Source organism: Anabrus simplex, chromosome 1, assembly GCF_040414725.1.
Source record: "Anabrus simplex isolate iqAnaSimp1 chromosome 1, ASM4041472v1, whole genome shotgun sequence".
Taxonomy (NCBI): Eukaryota; Metazoa; Arthropoda; class Insecta; order Orthoptera; family Tettigoniidae; genus Anabrus; species Anabrus simplex.
Window position 1 is genome coordinate 1,445,402,634 of NC_090265.1, and position 14,283 is coordinate 1,445,416,916.

The following is a 14,283-nucleotide window of genomic DNA, read 5'->3' on the forward strand; positions in this document are numbered from 1 at the left end:
AATATTCTGGCGAAGGTCATCCTTTCAATTCAACTGTGTGTCCCTGGCTGTACGCGCATTAAAAGAATTCCTGTGGGACATTTATTCAGAAACCGTAACTTTCAGTGTTGGTTAGTTAAAGTGAATATGACAATACAGTCTTCCAGTGGCTCAACACATGATTAATTCAAAAATTTATTATGTGTTGACCTACTAGGGCCAAGTGGTTATGTGAAACAATTTCCCAATATCCTGGCTTCTGTTGAAGACTTCTAGCTGTTAGGAAAGATGTTAAAAAGAAGGAATAGGCAAAGTAGGACTTCAAGAGGTTCAGAGTGTCATGAGATACATTCTATCAACATGTCTCCTTATTCTGATCACAATTTGCTAAATAATCTCCTGTACTTTATTTGATAGAGAATATCTTCATTTATGGTTCTTATCGTCTTTCTCCCAACATTCTCTGACTTCACGTTTCAGAAGTTTGTATTCTCTGCTTCTGCACCAGTTATTGTGTACATATTCATTCCCCATTCACCCACCCATATGATACGCAATACTCACCACAGAGGACTTCCTGCTACCAAGTACAGTTGAACCTGGTTTATACGTAACTCTGTTCTGCGTAATTCGCATTTATACCTAATTTCCTTTAAGTCCCGGCAAAATGTAATTTAAAAGCGTGTTAATTAAACCTTATTTATACGTAATCCGTTTATATGTAATTCGCTGTTATACGTATTAAGTGTCAGTGAAACATAACTGAGTTTTGCGTAATTGTAATGTGCACATGCTTTTTTAAAAGAAACTAGGTACTGTATTTGCGATGTTTCCACTTGGTCGGCGTAGGCGGAAGTAGAGCGGTCGGATTTCGTTGCTGAAACAGAACACAAAGAGTTTCGCCGAGTGACATTGTTGACCCTAACTTACTGGGGGCTTAACAAAGGCTATCCGAGCAAGACCCCTTCGCCCTGTATCTCGCTCCTCCTCTACCTTCGTCGTTTTTTACCTTCACAGTGCCGCCAAAGATTAAGATACATTACAAGCAAAGTGGGCGGTTTCGGTGCAAAAACAAGAAAAATACAGTAAATTTGTTTGAATATGAGAATTTCTTTCGTGGGAAAAAAATATCCACGGTGCCAGTATCTGGTGTTTACTGTTGAACAGTCGTTATGTCATTCAGTTGCTTTTGATTAGCCATACATAATTTCACGACGTGAAATACTTCAACCACAAAATTGAAAAGCTGGACAGGTGCGGGAGAAAATCAAAATAAACTGTACAGGGATTCGCATATCCCAATCAATAAGAGGAAAAGTTATACCCTAGATGAAAAAGTAAAATTTATTCGAGAAGTGGACACTAATCCACACCAAACAAAAACTGAAATTGCTTCAGACTTAGGAACTGCTTATACCACGGAAGGTACGTAGATTTGGAGAAAGTACTTTTCACATTGTTCCAGCATAAGCGGGCCGTAGCACTACCAATTAGTGGCGACATGCTGAAGGCAAAGGCAGTAGATTCAGTTAAAATGATGAGTAACACTGCTGATTTCAAGGCTTCTTCAGGTGGTTGCAAGGATTTAAAGATCATCATGAAATCGCACTGAGAACAATTTGCAGTGACTCAAAAGCTGTGGACGATGTCATGGTGCAACACTGGAAAGAAGAGGTTCTGCCAGGTATCGTAAGCGATTAATCAGCTTCCAAACAACTACAATTGTAATGAGACCGGCCTATTCTACAATCTCCTTCGTAATAAAACATTAGTTGAAAAAGGTGACTCATGCCATGGAAGGAAGAAAAGTAAAATTCGTGTAACAGTCCTTCTCGTCACCAATGCAGATGGATCTGACAAACATTCTCCAGTTGTGATAGGAAAATCGAAGAATCCGAGGTGTTTTAAGGGTGCGAAAGCAAAACCTACGGAATATGAATCCAACAGAAATTCTTAGATGACTATGCTTTTAATGGAACAGTGGTTGAAAAACTGAACATTAAAATAAAAAAGAAACAGAAGAAGATCCTTCTTATTACGGTTCGATGTGCAGCACATTCACCTCAAATCGTTCTGGAGAATGTCCGAGTGGAATTTTTCCCTCTTAACTGTACCAGTGTTCTACAACCGCTTGATTTGGGCATCATTGCAAATTTTAAAGTGCATTATAGAAAAATACTAGTTCAACATTTAATAACACTGAGTGATGCAGGAAATGAACCTCTCTCCTTTAGTTTGCTACAAGCAATGGACCTTATTTCGGCTGCCTGGAAGCAGGTGTCATCCTCCACAATCAGTTACTGTTTCCGCAAAGCTGGTGTCTTACTAGATGAGGCTGCCTCTAACGCTACCGGAGGGTGTAGAATTCGATACTTTTGAGCATTTCAATGATAATCTGGCTGTATGTGGACAACAACCGGATTAAGAGATTATTGCTGACATATGCCAACAACGCAGTAGTGATGGACCAGCTACAAGTGACAGTGATGGAGATGGAGATAACGATTTGAATCCTTAAACACCTGTTGTAAGTATGTTGGGTGAGTGAAGTGTTAAGTGCAGTCTACGTGTGTAGGCGTTACATCAGTGTGAAAAGTTGTAATGAAAATGTTCTGAATTCATTACTACGTTTGCAAAAGGAGATTTATACTCTTAATGCAAGAAAAGTGGAGCAAGCCAAACTATCTGATTTCTTCAAGGCTGGACCAAGTTCAAAATAATATTTTCTGTCTTAATGCATTTATTATTTGCAAGGATTTGCACATGTAGGTGTATTCCATTGTTTTTTTTGTTTTTTTTTTTAAAGTAAATATGAAATGTATTCTGTAAGTCTGATTTCTAAGTAATTCTGAGTTACAAGTAGTTTTTCTCTTCCCCTTGATATACGTATAAGTCAGGTTCAACTGTATATATCAACATCCACACGTCGATACCTCATGGACTGGTCAGAACAGACTAAAACAGTCTGGAGCTGGACTCGTACGTAGGCAAATAATGACAGGAAGCAGGGAAAACGTAAAACCTGTACCCCCCAAATGAAAAAATGGAAAAAAAAAAACATGAGGGATTTATTAACACACGTGAAAATTTGATGAATAAACTGATGAACAAAAATGGTAAAGCATGGAATAGTTACTTACATATAAAGATGTATAGAGTTACATGTTGACAGGTGTTCAGCAACACCAAGAGGTTCAATAAGTATAGACTAGAGTAGCCACAATTCTCTCTTCAAAAATAATAACCACACCTCAGAATATTAACTCGCTCGAAAATACATAATTTCACGACGTGAAATACTTCAACCACAAAATTGAAAAGCTGGACAGGTGCGGGAGAAAAACAAAATAAACTGTACAGGGATTCGCATATCCCAATCAATAACACACAACAGTCACCATACCTACCAAAAGCAGTATCTCAACGAACAAAAGAAGATTTTAGATAAAGGAACGGTTGCCATAGTTACGAGACGGGTAAACAATATCAAGAATCAAACAGATAAAGCTAAAGAAAAATCATAAAATAATTAGTCAGGCCCAAAAATACCCAAAAGCAAAAATAAAAGAGAAATGAAAGTTAAATGAAAATAACACTGATGGGATGTGGAGAATACCATAAATCACAAGCGGACAGCACAAACATGCACACACAGAATAGACACCCAAAATGATAAGGACCCACGATAGGTCAGTGCGTCTAGGCACATTACGGAAACAATCTGTATAGCACGACATGTAATTTCATGGACTCGCGAGCTTGATTCAGACACCACAGATCGTAATATTGGATTGCCACAAAGAGAGACAAGGCCGAGTCCTGCAGAGAGGCCCAGCCCATGAGTTGCTTCAGCAGTAGACTGCAATGGGCTTTGAAAGGCTGGAACAAACGAAGCCCGTGATGTCATCGCACGGGCCAGTCTGGGCCAGCGCTCTGTCATTCGTACGCGGTGAGTCAAGGACAGTGCTTTAGTAGTTCTATGGGCTGACTGCTTCAATGTGTACAGTGTACTGTGTGTCAGCGGAGTGCGTTGCATTATGGTCGAGTGCAGCAGATCAAATTTGCTGCGGTTTTCAGTTTGACTTCTCTGTCTATCCTGTTATCGGAAACGAATGTGGACTGTAGTTCCAAAAGAAAAGAAACCATGGAAAAAATCGTGAATTAAAAAAAGAAGCAACAAATGAACTAAAAACCGCACTGTACAAGACTTCTGAACCGGATCCTAAACTTAAAAGTCGTATTTGGTTGGTATTCAAGCCTGCAATTGATGGTGATGGGAAAGACGTTAATTTTGTGTGCTCTACGATCTGCGGTGAACTTTATGTACACACTAGCAGTTACCCGCGGCTTCTCGCGTGGATTTCGTAATTTGATAAAAGTAATCGTTCCTCGGTACTTTACTAAGACATTATCTGAAAATCCTTAAAGTATAAAACCTCACTGAAAAATTGAGTTTCATTTACCCCAGAAACTCTTTGTAAACCAAGTTTGTGGTGTTGCCTTTGGAGACTGAAATGACCATGCGACATAGAACTGCACACGTGAGAACGTCTTCTCTCAAGTTAAAAAAAAAAGTTTCTTTATTTTTAAAGGAGATTACAAATACGTATTTCCACATCTGTAACATTTTGAGATATAAGTATCCGCATAAAAAGAATTCAACCCCTATATCAGCCCTTCTTCCACCCCCACCTACGTAAATTTTCCGAAAATAAAAAAGAGACGTCTCTTTATTTTTAAAAGTCATTATAAATACCACTTCACGTCTGTAACATGTTAAGTTTTTGAGATATATTGTAGATATGCACAGGGATTATGTGTACAAATTTTGGTTGGCAGCTATGCCCAAATATACACGCATAATCGCACTGCTGCCATGGTTACGGCAGTTCATTTCTTTATCCGAGTCCGAGAGCAGGGGTAGTGTGGTGCCAATATCTCCATAACGGTCGGTTTTAGGGCCTTAAAACATGGTTTTTGGGCCCATAGGACTTAACAAGATTTGTTCTTTGGGTCAAGGGGCTTAAAATGAGCTTAGTCTCGTCCTTGCACGACAAATTCGATATTTTGCCTATATTAGCCTATTATTTTTATATCTCCCCCATCGTCCCCACCTCGAATTGTTTTGAAAATAAAATACAGCCCATGTCTCTCAGGGATAATGTATATTTACATTAGTAAAAGGATTTTTAGAATCGGTTCAGTAGTTTCTGAGATTACTCTCCAGATATACATAAACCAACAAAATTCGCGCTCTCCCTTTATTATATTAGTGTGTATTAAAGGAGTCGGGCTGATTTTGTCTTTTTATGATTAGATAAAGAACTTGCGATGAACGAGAAGTGCTTGAATGACGAGCATTCTAATGTTTCCTTGTCATCAAGACTCCACGTCCGGCTCCATGGCTAAATGGTTAGCGTGCTGGCCTTTGGTCCGTGGTTCGATTCCCGGCAGGGTTGGGAATTTTAACCTTAATTGATTAATTTAGCTGGCACGGGGGCTGGGTGTATGTGTCATCTTCATCATCATTTCATCCTCATCATGACACGCAGGTCGCCTACGGGAGTCAAATCAAAAGACCTGCATCTGGCGACCCGAACATGTCCTCGGACACTCCCGGCACTAAAAGCCATACGCCATTTCATCAGACTCCGCAACTATGGCACAACCTGCCAAGGTAATGAGATTTTCTTCGTGGACTGACGTTCATGATGCTCCTATTCCAACAGATGAGCTGGAAAGATATTTAAAGCAAAATTGTGGAACGGAAGAAGATAGATATAGCGTCCTATTGGAGAACAAATTGACAAAACTATCCAAAATTTCACCAGATCGCTAAGAAATATGTAATATGTATGCAAGCATCAAGTTCAGCTTCAGAGATAAATTTCAGTTCAGCGGGCTTCATTCTCAAAGCATGACGGTCTCTTCTACAACCAGATAACGCTGATGCTCTTCTTTTCATGCACAGTAATTCCATTCCCCCACATTAACAATGACCAATAAACTACGCACACTAAGTAAAAGCTATGTTCAGGTTTGTTTTTGTTGTTGACATATTGCACGTCATTTCTGTTTATATTTTATTTTGAGGTAAACTTGAATGAAGTCCTATGAATATGCTTCGTGTTATTTGGATTCATTTTCAGTTAACTTGATGTCAATTGCAATCGAATATTAGTTTATTATAAAGTTTCTGTTTGTTTTCAATTATTATTATTATTATTATTATTATTATTATTATTATTATTATTATTATTATTATTACAGTGCAGGAGAAATCTCTACCTTTTAATTTCAAAATGCGATTAGCCTACTTTAAAATATGTTATTAGCGCACGGGAATTTGTAGAGTGAATGATGTGAATAGTAGTGTGGCGTGAACATTTCGTTGTGCACGGCGCACATGTTATTGTGGAGAAGTACTTGAGGTTATTCTACTGAGCCTGCCCAGTGCAGTGGACTGCGGTGGGCTGTATGAGACCAGTGCCATGGGCCAGTACGCTTCCGCGTAAGAAGAGAACGGCACTGCACGGGCTGGGCTGCTAGAGCCCGTGGGTTTGAAGTGCTGCGCGGTGGGCTTGGCTGCAGGACTATGAGACAAGGCTCACCCAATCTACAATCGTAACAGTCACCATATATTCGCTGTGTGATATATGAATATCGCCTCGCATGGACGAACATGAATATCAAATCCTAGCGTAATATAATACCATTTTCCAAAAAGCTCAGCCATGAATGGAGATGGCGAACAACAACCATAGTAGGTCTCAATGTAAAGTCACAAGCACACATCAACCAAGCAAATGGACAAATACTATCCTCCGTTCTCACATGCATGTAAAGTACAAAGGAAAACAAAACACACAAAGCAAAAGCCAAATATCTGCAGTAAACAAAAGTAAAAGGTCTGCAGAACGAAAATCTTATAATGTAGCGTCTGCGCAACTACGGCAAACAAAATTAGTAAATACCTGCGTTATGCAGAGGTAGAACACAGAGGCTCTACGTCACCGGGAACATTGTCTCTAGAATGCGAGAGAAGGTAAATCCAAGTTAAGGACCACTTATAATTCATTACACTCATTTCAAATCCCGTTTTGTCCATCTTGCCGAGGCCATCCATTATTGGCCTCCGTATCAGACAAACTCCTCTCAAGGAAGTGACCTAGAGACAAAGAATCTCAAAAACAGATAGACAAGAGCACCATCTGTCCAGGAGAAGTATGTTGTATGTCACGTTTGGGAACATACCAACAATGACATCGATGGCATAGCCACAGAGATATGATGTTTATTGATGGTGCAGCACCAAGGCAAGCTTGGTGTGGCACACATTCCACTTCACTCACCCACACGACATGCAATACTCAACATACAGGACTTCCTGCTACCAAGTATATATCAACATCCACACGTTGATAGTAACCTTGTGGACTGGTTGGAATAGACTAAAGCAGTCTGGAGCTGGATTTTTACATAGGCGAATAATGACAGGAAGCAGGGAAAACTTAAAGCCCGTACCCTCCAAATGAAAAAAATGGGTACAAAACATGAGGTATTTCTTAACACACACAAAAATTTGATGAATAAACTGATGAACAAAAGTTGTAAAGCATGGGATAGTTACTTACGTATAAAGATGTATAGAGTTACTCATAGACAGGTGTTTAGCAACACCAAGAGGCTCAGTAAGTATCGACGAGAGTAGCCATAATTGACTCTTCTTAAATAATACCCACACCTTACCTTAGAATATCAACTCGCCTTGAAAATACATAATTTTGTGACGTGAAATACTTCAACATCAAAATTGAGAAGCTAGACAGGTGCAGGAGAAAATCAAAATAAACTGTACAGGGATTCGCATAGCCCAATCGATAACATATCACCCAAGCTCCAAGCAAGCATCACCCGAGACGCGAGCACACAACAATCACTATCTCTACCACAAGCAGTATCTCGAGGAACAAAGGGAGACATTACATAAAGGAACGGTTGCCATAGTTACAAGATGGGTAAACAATATCAACAATCAAACAGATAAAACTAAAGAAAAATCACAAAATAATTAAATAGTCATACCCGAAAATACTCGAAAGCAAAAATAAAGTTAAATGAAAATAACACCCATGAGATGCGGAGAATACCATAAATCACACAAGCGGACAACACAAACACACACATACAGAAAAGAGACCCAAAATGATAAGGACCCACGATAGGTTAGTGCGTCAAGGCACATTACGGAAACAATCCGTATAGCATGACATGTAATTTCATGGACTCACAAGCTTGATTTAGACACCACAGATCGTAATATTGGATCGCCACGAAGAGAGACAATGCTCACCCAAACTACAATCGTAAGAGTCACCATATGCATGCTGCGTGATATATTCATATCACCTCGCATGGACGAAAATGAATATCAAATCCTAGCATAATATAATACCATTTTACAAAAAGCTCAGCCATGAACGGAGAAGATGAAACACAACCATGGTAGGTCTCAATGTAAAGTCACAAGCAAGCACATCATTAAAAAAAAAGGGACAAATACTATCCTCCATTCTCTCGTGTATGTAAAGTACAAAGGGAAAAAAAACCACACAAAACAAAAGACAAAGATCTGTAAACAAAAGTAAAAGGCCTGCAGAACGAAAATCTCATAATGTAGTGCCCGCGCAACTACGGCAAACAAAACAAATAAATACCTGCATTATGCAGAGGTAGAACACAAAGGCTCTACGTAACCAGGAACATCGACTCTATAATAAGATTAAGGGTTATGGACTTCATATTGTTGGTCCGTATTGAACTGAGATAACATATAAATAATGCTCAGTATTTTCCACCTATTCAATACTATTTACATCACATGGGACTAGTTTCAACCCTACTCACGGTCATCATCAGCTATATTAAAACATAATTTGGCTATCTTTAATTTTAGGCCTACATATTGAAAGGCTTTCTGTTTTGCCTGGTAAGCTACATCATTATATGAACTCCATATTGTTGGTCCATATTGAACTGAGATAACATATAAATAATGCACAGTAGTGTTTCCCACCTGTTCAGTACTAAGTTGTATTTACAGTATTTACATTACATGGGATTAGTTTCAACCCTACTCGGGATCATCATCAGCCATATTAAAACAAACACCTTGCAAACCGTGCAAACACCTTTTCATTCTTTCAGTTTCCATGCCATACATGAGGAGGGCATTAGAAACACATTGAGATTTTCTTTTTACAGTATATCCATCCCATATAAGAAAAAAGAAAGAAATTCCATAGGAACTCTCAGTTTAGGATATATAAGAGTGGGGGAAAACTGTTATACTACTCAGCCAGAGCATACCAGCAAATTGTTCCTGGTTCAGTCTGGTGGTATTTGAAGGTGCTCAAACACGTCAGCCTTATGTCAGTAGATTTACTAGGGATAAATTTCTGGCACCTCATTGTCTCTGAAAACTATAAAAGTAGTTAATGGGACACAAAATCAATAACACTATTGTCGTCGTTATCATCATCATCATCATCATCATCATCATCATCTTCATCATCATCCCAATAGGGCATAGTAACACAAGCCAAATTCAGCTGAAATGCAGCGTACTGTATTTGATAAATTATGTCATTAATACTCAAATTTATTTTTGTGAAGATCAGTGCTTGATAACTGAAACATATAACAACAAGTTTTCCTCTCTTTAAATAAGATTACAGTATACATAATCTACCAAATATGTCTTTCCCTTCCGGGAGCTTATCTATTTTTGTTTTTATTTGCTCTATACAGCTGATATGATTATTTTATGTTTTACCTGCTTAACATGCTCTCTAATATTATTTTTGTTTTGTTGAGTTGACCACATGTACAATTAATTTTGAAACATTTATTATAACACAGAACTGGCAAGCACTAAACTATTGTATTAATTCAAACTAGGCAACACTGAACATTATGGCTTCGAAGAAATTAACAATTACTAAGTGATGAGATTGTACATTTTTCATTTATATGCTCTTGATTTTGTTGGAGACAAGGCATAATTTTGGATTTAATTGTATTATTTCTTCTTCTATTCATCTTCCAGCATACGCATTTGGGATACTCGTTCTGCACCTAATAAAGCTTGCAAAATAACTGTTGACAATGCACATGAAAATGATGTCAACGTTATAAGTTGGAATAGAAATGAACCTTTCATAGTCTCAGGAGGGGATGATGGAGTGCTGCACATCTGGGATCTTCGAGTTTTCAAGGTACGTGTACATATTGTATAAGTGAAATCAAATTTAATACCTAACAAAGTCGTGTGCAAAGAGCTAGAACCCATTACAGATACTATGCGTAAGAGGAGACTGGGATTCTTTGGACTTATTATGAGGATGCAAGATTCGAGACTGAGGTGCACCCCTTCCCTTACCAACAACCTACTTCACCATAAAACACACACGTTGGAAGATTCGAGGCGTGGACCGTGACTAGGAAAGGCCAAACACAGCCCTGAACTGGAAACAGTCCTCATTTCAAAAGCAGAAATGGAATAAGACTAAAGCTACTAGCAATAAAATCCCAATTAAATTTAAATGAGCGTTTATTGATATAATAAAATTCAAAAAGGAAACAAGAAATGAAGCGAGCAAATAAAAACAAAGGATACGTACATGTGCAGAGCTCATCCAATTGAAGTCATAACACTAATGCGTGAGCACAGCTTTTTCAAACACCAAGCTTAAATTATTCATAAGACGGGCTCACCGTCTCATTTGCAATCTCGCTACATAATGTGGTAATGTGAATACAATCCACACGGATGAACTCGGTCATTCTTTCTGCGAGGTTAATACATTTTTTTATATATGCGTCTATTTAACTTCCACATCGTTTCAACAATTACCACACAGAACAAAGCTCCCACACAGCATGGAGAAGAAAAGGATTCAGAGAAGGTAATAGCACAGAGAAACATCTCTGGACCATAGAAATAAAATTTAAACCCAAAGAGAATCACAGGCATGCGCATAGCCTGAATATAAGAAAAGAACATGGCGGCCTCGTGGGCAAGCAAACGGCCGTGATGAAGCTAAGGCAAAATAAATATCACCGTGCCAGCAACAAAAATGAGGCTCAGAAACAAGATTAAAATATAAAATGAGCTGACCGATACGTCATCCTTTCTCTCCTTTCACTCACCAGCACACACCTAAAGATTCAGACATTGCCGGTATCGGCAAACAATCTGAGCAGTTGCTCCAGTTAATAAGTTGAACACAATCTCGTATAGTATGACTCTCATGGTCACAAACTAAGGTCTCACGTATGTCAAAGATAGCGTGCACAGCGCAGGCAATTAGCAGTAGGATAATAGAGACCCAGTGGTCACATATAAACCCATCAGCTCACGCACTCCGTACGACATGAATGGATCTCCGCGTCGACACGCAGGGCATACATTCATTGATGGCAAAATACTTTACAGTGTAGTGCACAAAAATAAATCAGTCTGAGACACATGAACACATCACGATCATGTCACCCACAGACACACAGCCCATTCTCGCTACAGAGCACAAGGACGCATATCAATCGGCCATCATTAGAAGAGGCGAACGGTACTATTTAACCGTAGAAATAATATAAATAGAAGGATTACCATACCTGATATATTAGTCGTCAAAAGTAAAGGAAGGATGGTAGTATGAGACAAGTTTAAATCTATTAAAAACCCATTTATGGCATAAAAATGCCACTCCAATCTGCGTGGGGTCCATGTTTATATTTCACACACACAACAATGTAAAGAATCGCTCCAAAGAGATAAAACTACTGTCTCGCCGAAAGAATGATCTTCCGTGCTCATGACCGAGGGAGCTGCCCTCACTGGCACAATCATGGAAACATTTAAGTCAATTGAGGTGAGGCCGATACAAGCTCTTTGCAATATGGGAAACATCATCTTTATGAACATGCCATTTTAGCATGGCTCAAGACTTCTGATGCAACTAGTACAGCATAATGTTGTCTCAAAAAATACCACAACAGGATGTAAATGGATCAGAGAAGTAAGAAAGAATCTGAAGGAAATAGGCCTTACAACAGCAGACACCACAAATAAGATAAAATTGAATACAAAACTCAAGAATACAAACCTCTGCTTTACCCGTACGCGGAAAAAAACCCGCACATTTCCAGCCAAGCAAAGGGCACGAAGATCGGAGTGTCTGAAGAAGTACTGGGAGGACCAAAGCCCAAACAATCCCTTCAAAGAGACCTGAACAGTGGACTGACTAAAGTGATCCAATGTGGTCATAAAACAAGAAGGAGAAGAAGAAGACATTATTTAATAGTTGAGACTAATTATAGATAGTATCTTGCCTGCTATATTTGTGTGTATCTTTACGTGTGTATCTTTCGTGTCTATTAGAGCATAGTAGGATAAAATAGTACTGATAAAAATCTGTATACGCATTTAGCTTTGTTGCTAATGTTTGAGTACTTCTTGCAAATTTCAAACTTGCAATTTTCATTTCTGTCTGTGCTTAGTAGTAACATTGTAATTAGGATACGTCTGAATGTAGTTTAAAGTTATTTTAGTGTATTGCAGTATCTTATTAGAAATTAGCCTGTAAAGATTTTTAATGTACATATTTCAATGTGTCACTACACCAGTTTTAATTAATGTGTCCTTGCTCATTTGTTAGTGATTTGTTTTATGGCTGATGATGACATTTAAATGTCGAAACTGGTCCCATGTTGAATAAATGTTGTGAATAACATGTACCTTATAAATAACTCATCTCTGTATTCTGTTATTGTAAAATATATGAGTAGTATAGTAGAAGTATCTGTAGAAACTGTCTTATTAGAATTCTGTTGTTGTAATTAGGATAGCTTAGCTGCAGTTTAGAATTATGTAATTCTTGTGTATTCCTTTCGATGGTATTCAGTAATTAACGGCAGTTATTTTCCCGTTAGGGTGTTGTAGGATAAAAATACAGTATGGCTAAGTAATATTGTAGTGTAGTAGTATATTAATTACCTTATTGCCATGTGCTCTTTGTGTACTATCCTAGCCAATATTTCTGTCCTTTAATTTTTTTGCACGTAAGAAGTTATTTTATTTTTCATTTTTCCATAAAGAATGGCTAAGGACTGTAGGAACTTTAGGTGTGGCCAGGCATTAAGGAGTATGAGGGAGGAGTTGGAGGGTTTGAGGGAGATAATTAGGATTCTCTCAGAAGACAGGAAGGGAGGCCTCCCTCAAACAATGTACAGGATACAGTAGGTATAAAGGAGGGATGGAAAGGAAAGGGGGAATTGTAGAAGACAGATGGTTGAATGTTCTAAGGGGAGGAGATTACAGGCTAAGCCTCTGTTCAGAATCAGAATTCAGGACAGGTGTATGTGAAAAATCCGTATGAGTCACTGCAGGTAGAACAACAGAATTAAGATGAGGAACAGGGAACTGTTGCTGAGAAGTGTGGAAGTAGGAGGAAGGGAGAAGGTAGGAAAAGGAATTGTAGAGTAGAAGATAGGGAAAGACAGGTGGAACGGGGTCATGGGAGGGAGAAAAGGGATAAGGAAGTAGCTTCTGCAGCTTTCTCAGGAAAGATAGGGCTGTCAAAGAGGGGAGGGAATCAAATGAGGTGGGTAGGGTTGAGGCTGTGGTCATTGGAGATTCCGTTGTTAGACATGTGGGGAAAGTGTGTGGAGGATAGGGAACCAGTTAGGAAATTTGTTTAGAAGGGTTACAGGGAGGTACATTCAGGGAAACGGGGTGGTCTAGGAAGCAGTGACTAGGATACATGGATCTGGAAGTCAGGTAGAGAGTGTTATCCAGGAATTAGGTTGAGGCAGATGTTGAAGAAAGTAGAAGAGATGGAGGAGGGAAAGGAAAAGGTGGTCGTGTTTCTCGTTGGTACCAACAACGTAAGGCAAGCAGGTATAAGTACCAACATAGTTGTGGATGTGTGGGTAAATGCAGCACGGGTGCAGTTTAAGGAAGAGGAGATTATCAGTGGAATACTGTATAGGAGGGATACTGACTGGAAGGTGATTGGGGATTTAAATGAGACTACAGAGTGGGTATGTGGGAAACTGGAAGTGAGATTTCTAGATCCTAATGGGTAGGTAGGAGATAGGGATCTGCGCTCAGATGGCTTTCACTTAAATTGTAGTAGTACATATAACTTAGGAAATTTGTCTAGAAGGGTTAGAGGGAGGTACATTCAGGGAAACAGGGTGGTCTAGGAAGTAGTGACTACGATACTTGGATCTGGAAGTCAG

At 38.9% G+C, this 14,283-nt stretch overlaps 1 protein-coding gene across 3 annotated transcripts in view; it reads left to right on the forward strand.

The window, feature by feature from the left end:
* The window catches only part of l(2)09851 (WD repeat-containing protein 1 l(2)09851), a 194,839-nt gene that overhangs the window by 130,062 nt on the left and 50,494 nt on the right, over positions 1-14,283 (forward strand). For all 3 annotated transcript variants that reach the window (XM_067137931.2, XM_067137928.2, XM_067137930.2), the window contains one exon: positions 10,088-10,256. In XM_067137931.2, coding sequence (XP_066994032.2) covers positions 10,088-10,256 — 169 coding nt within the window. The remainder of the gene's footprint in view (positions 1-10,087; positions 10,257-14,283) is intronic.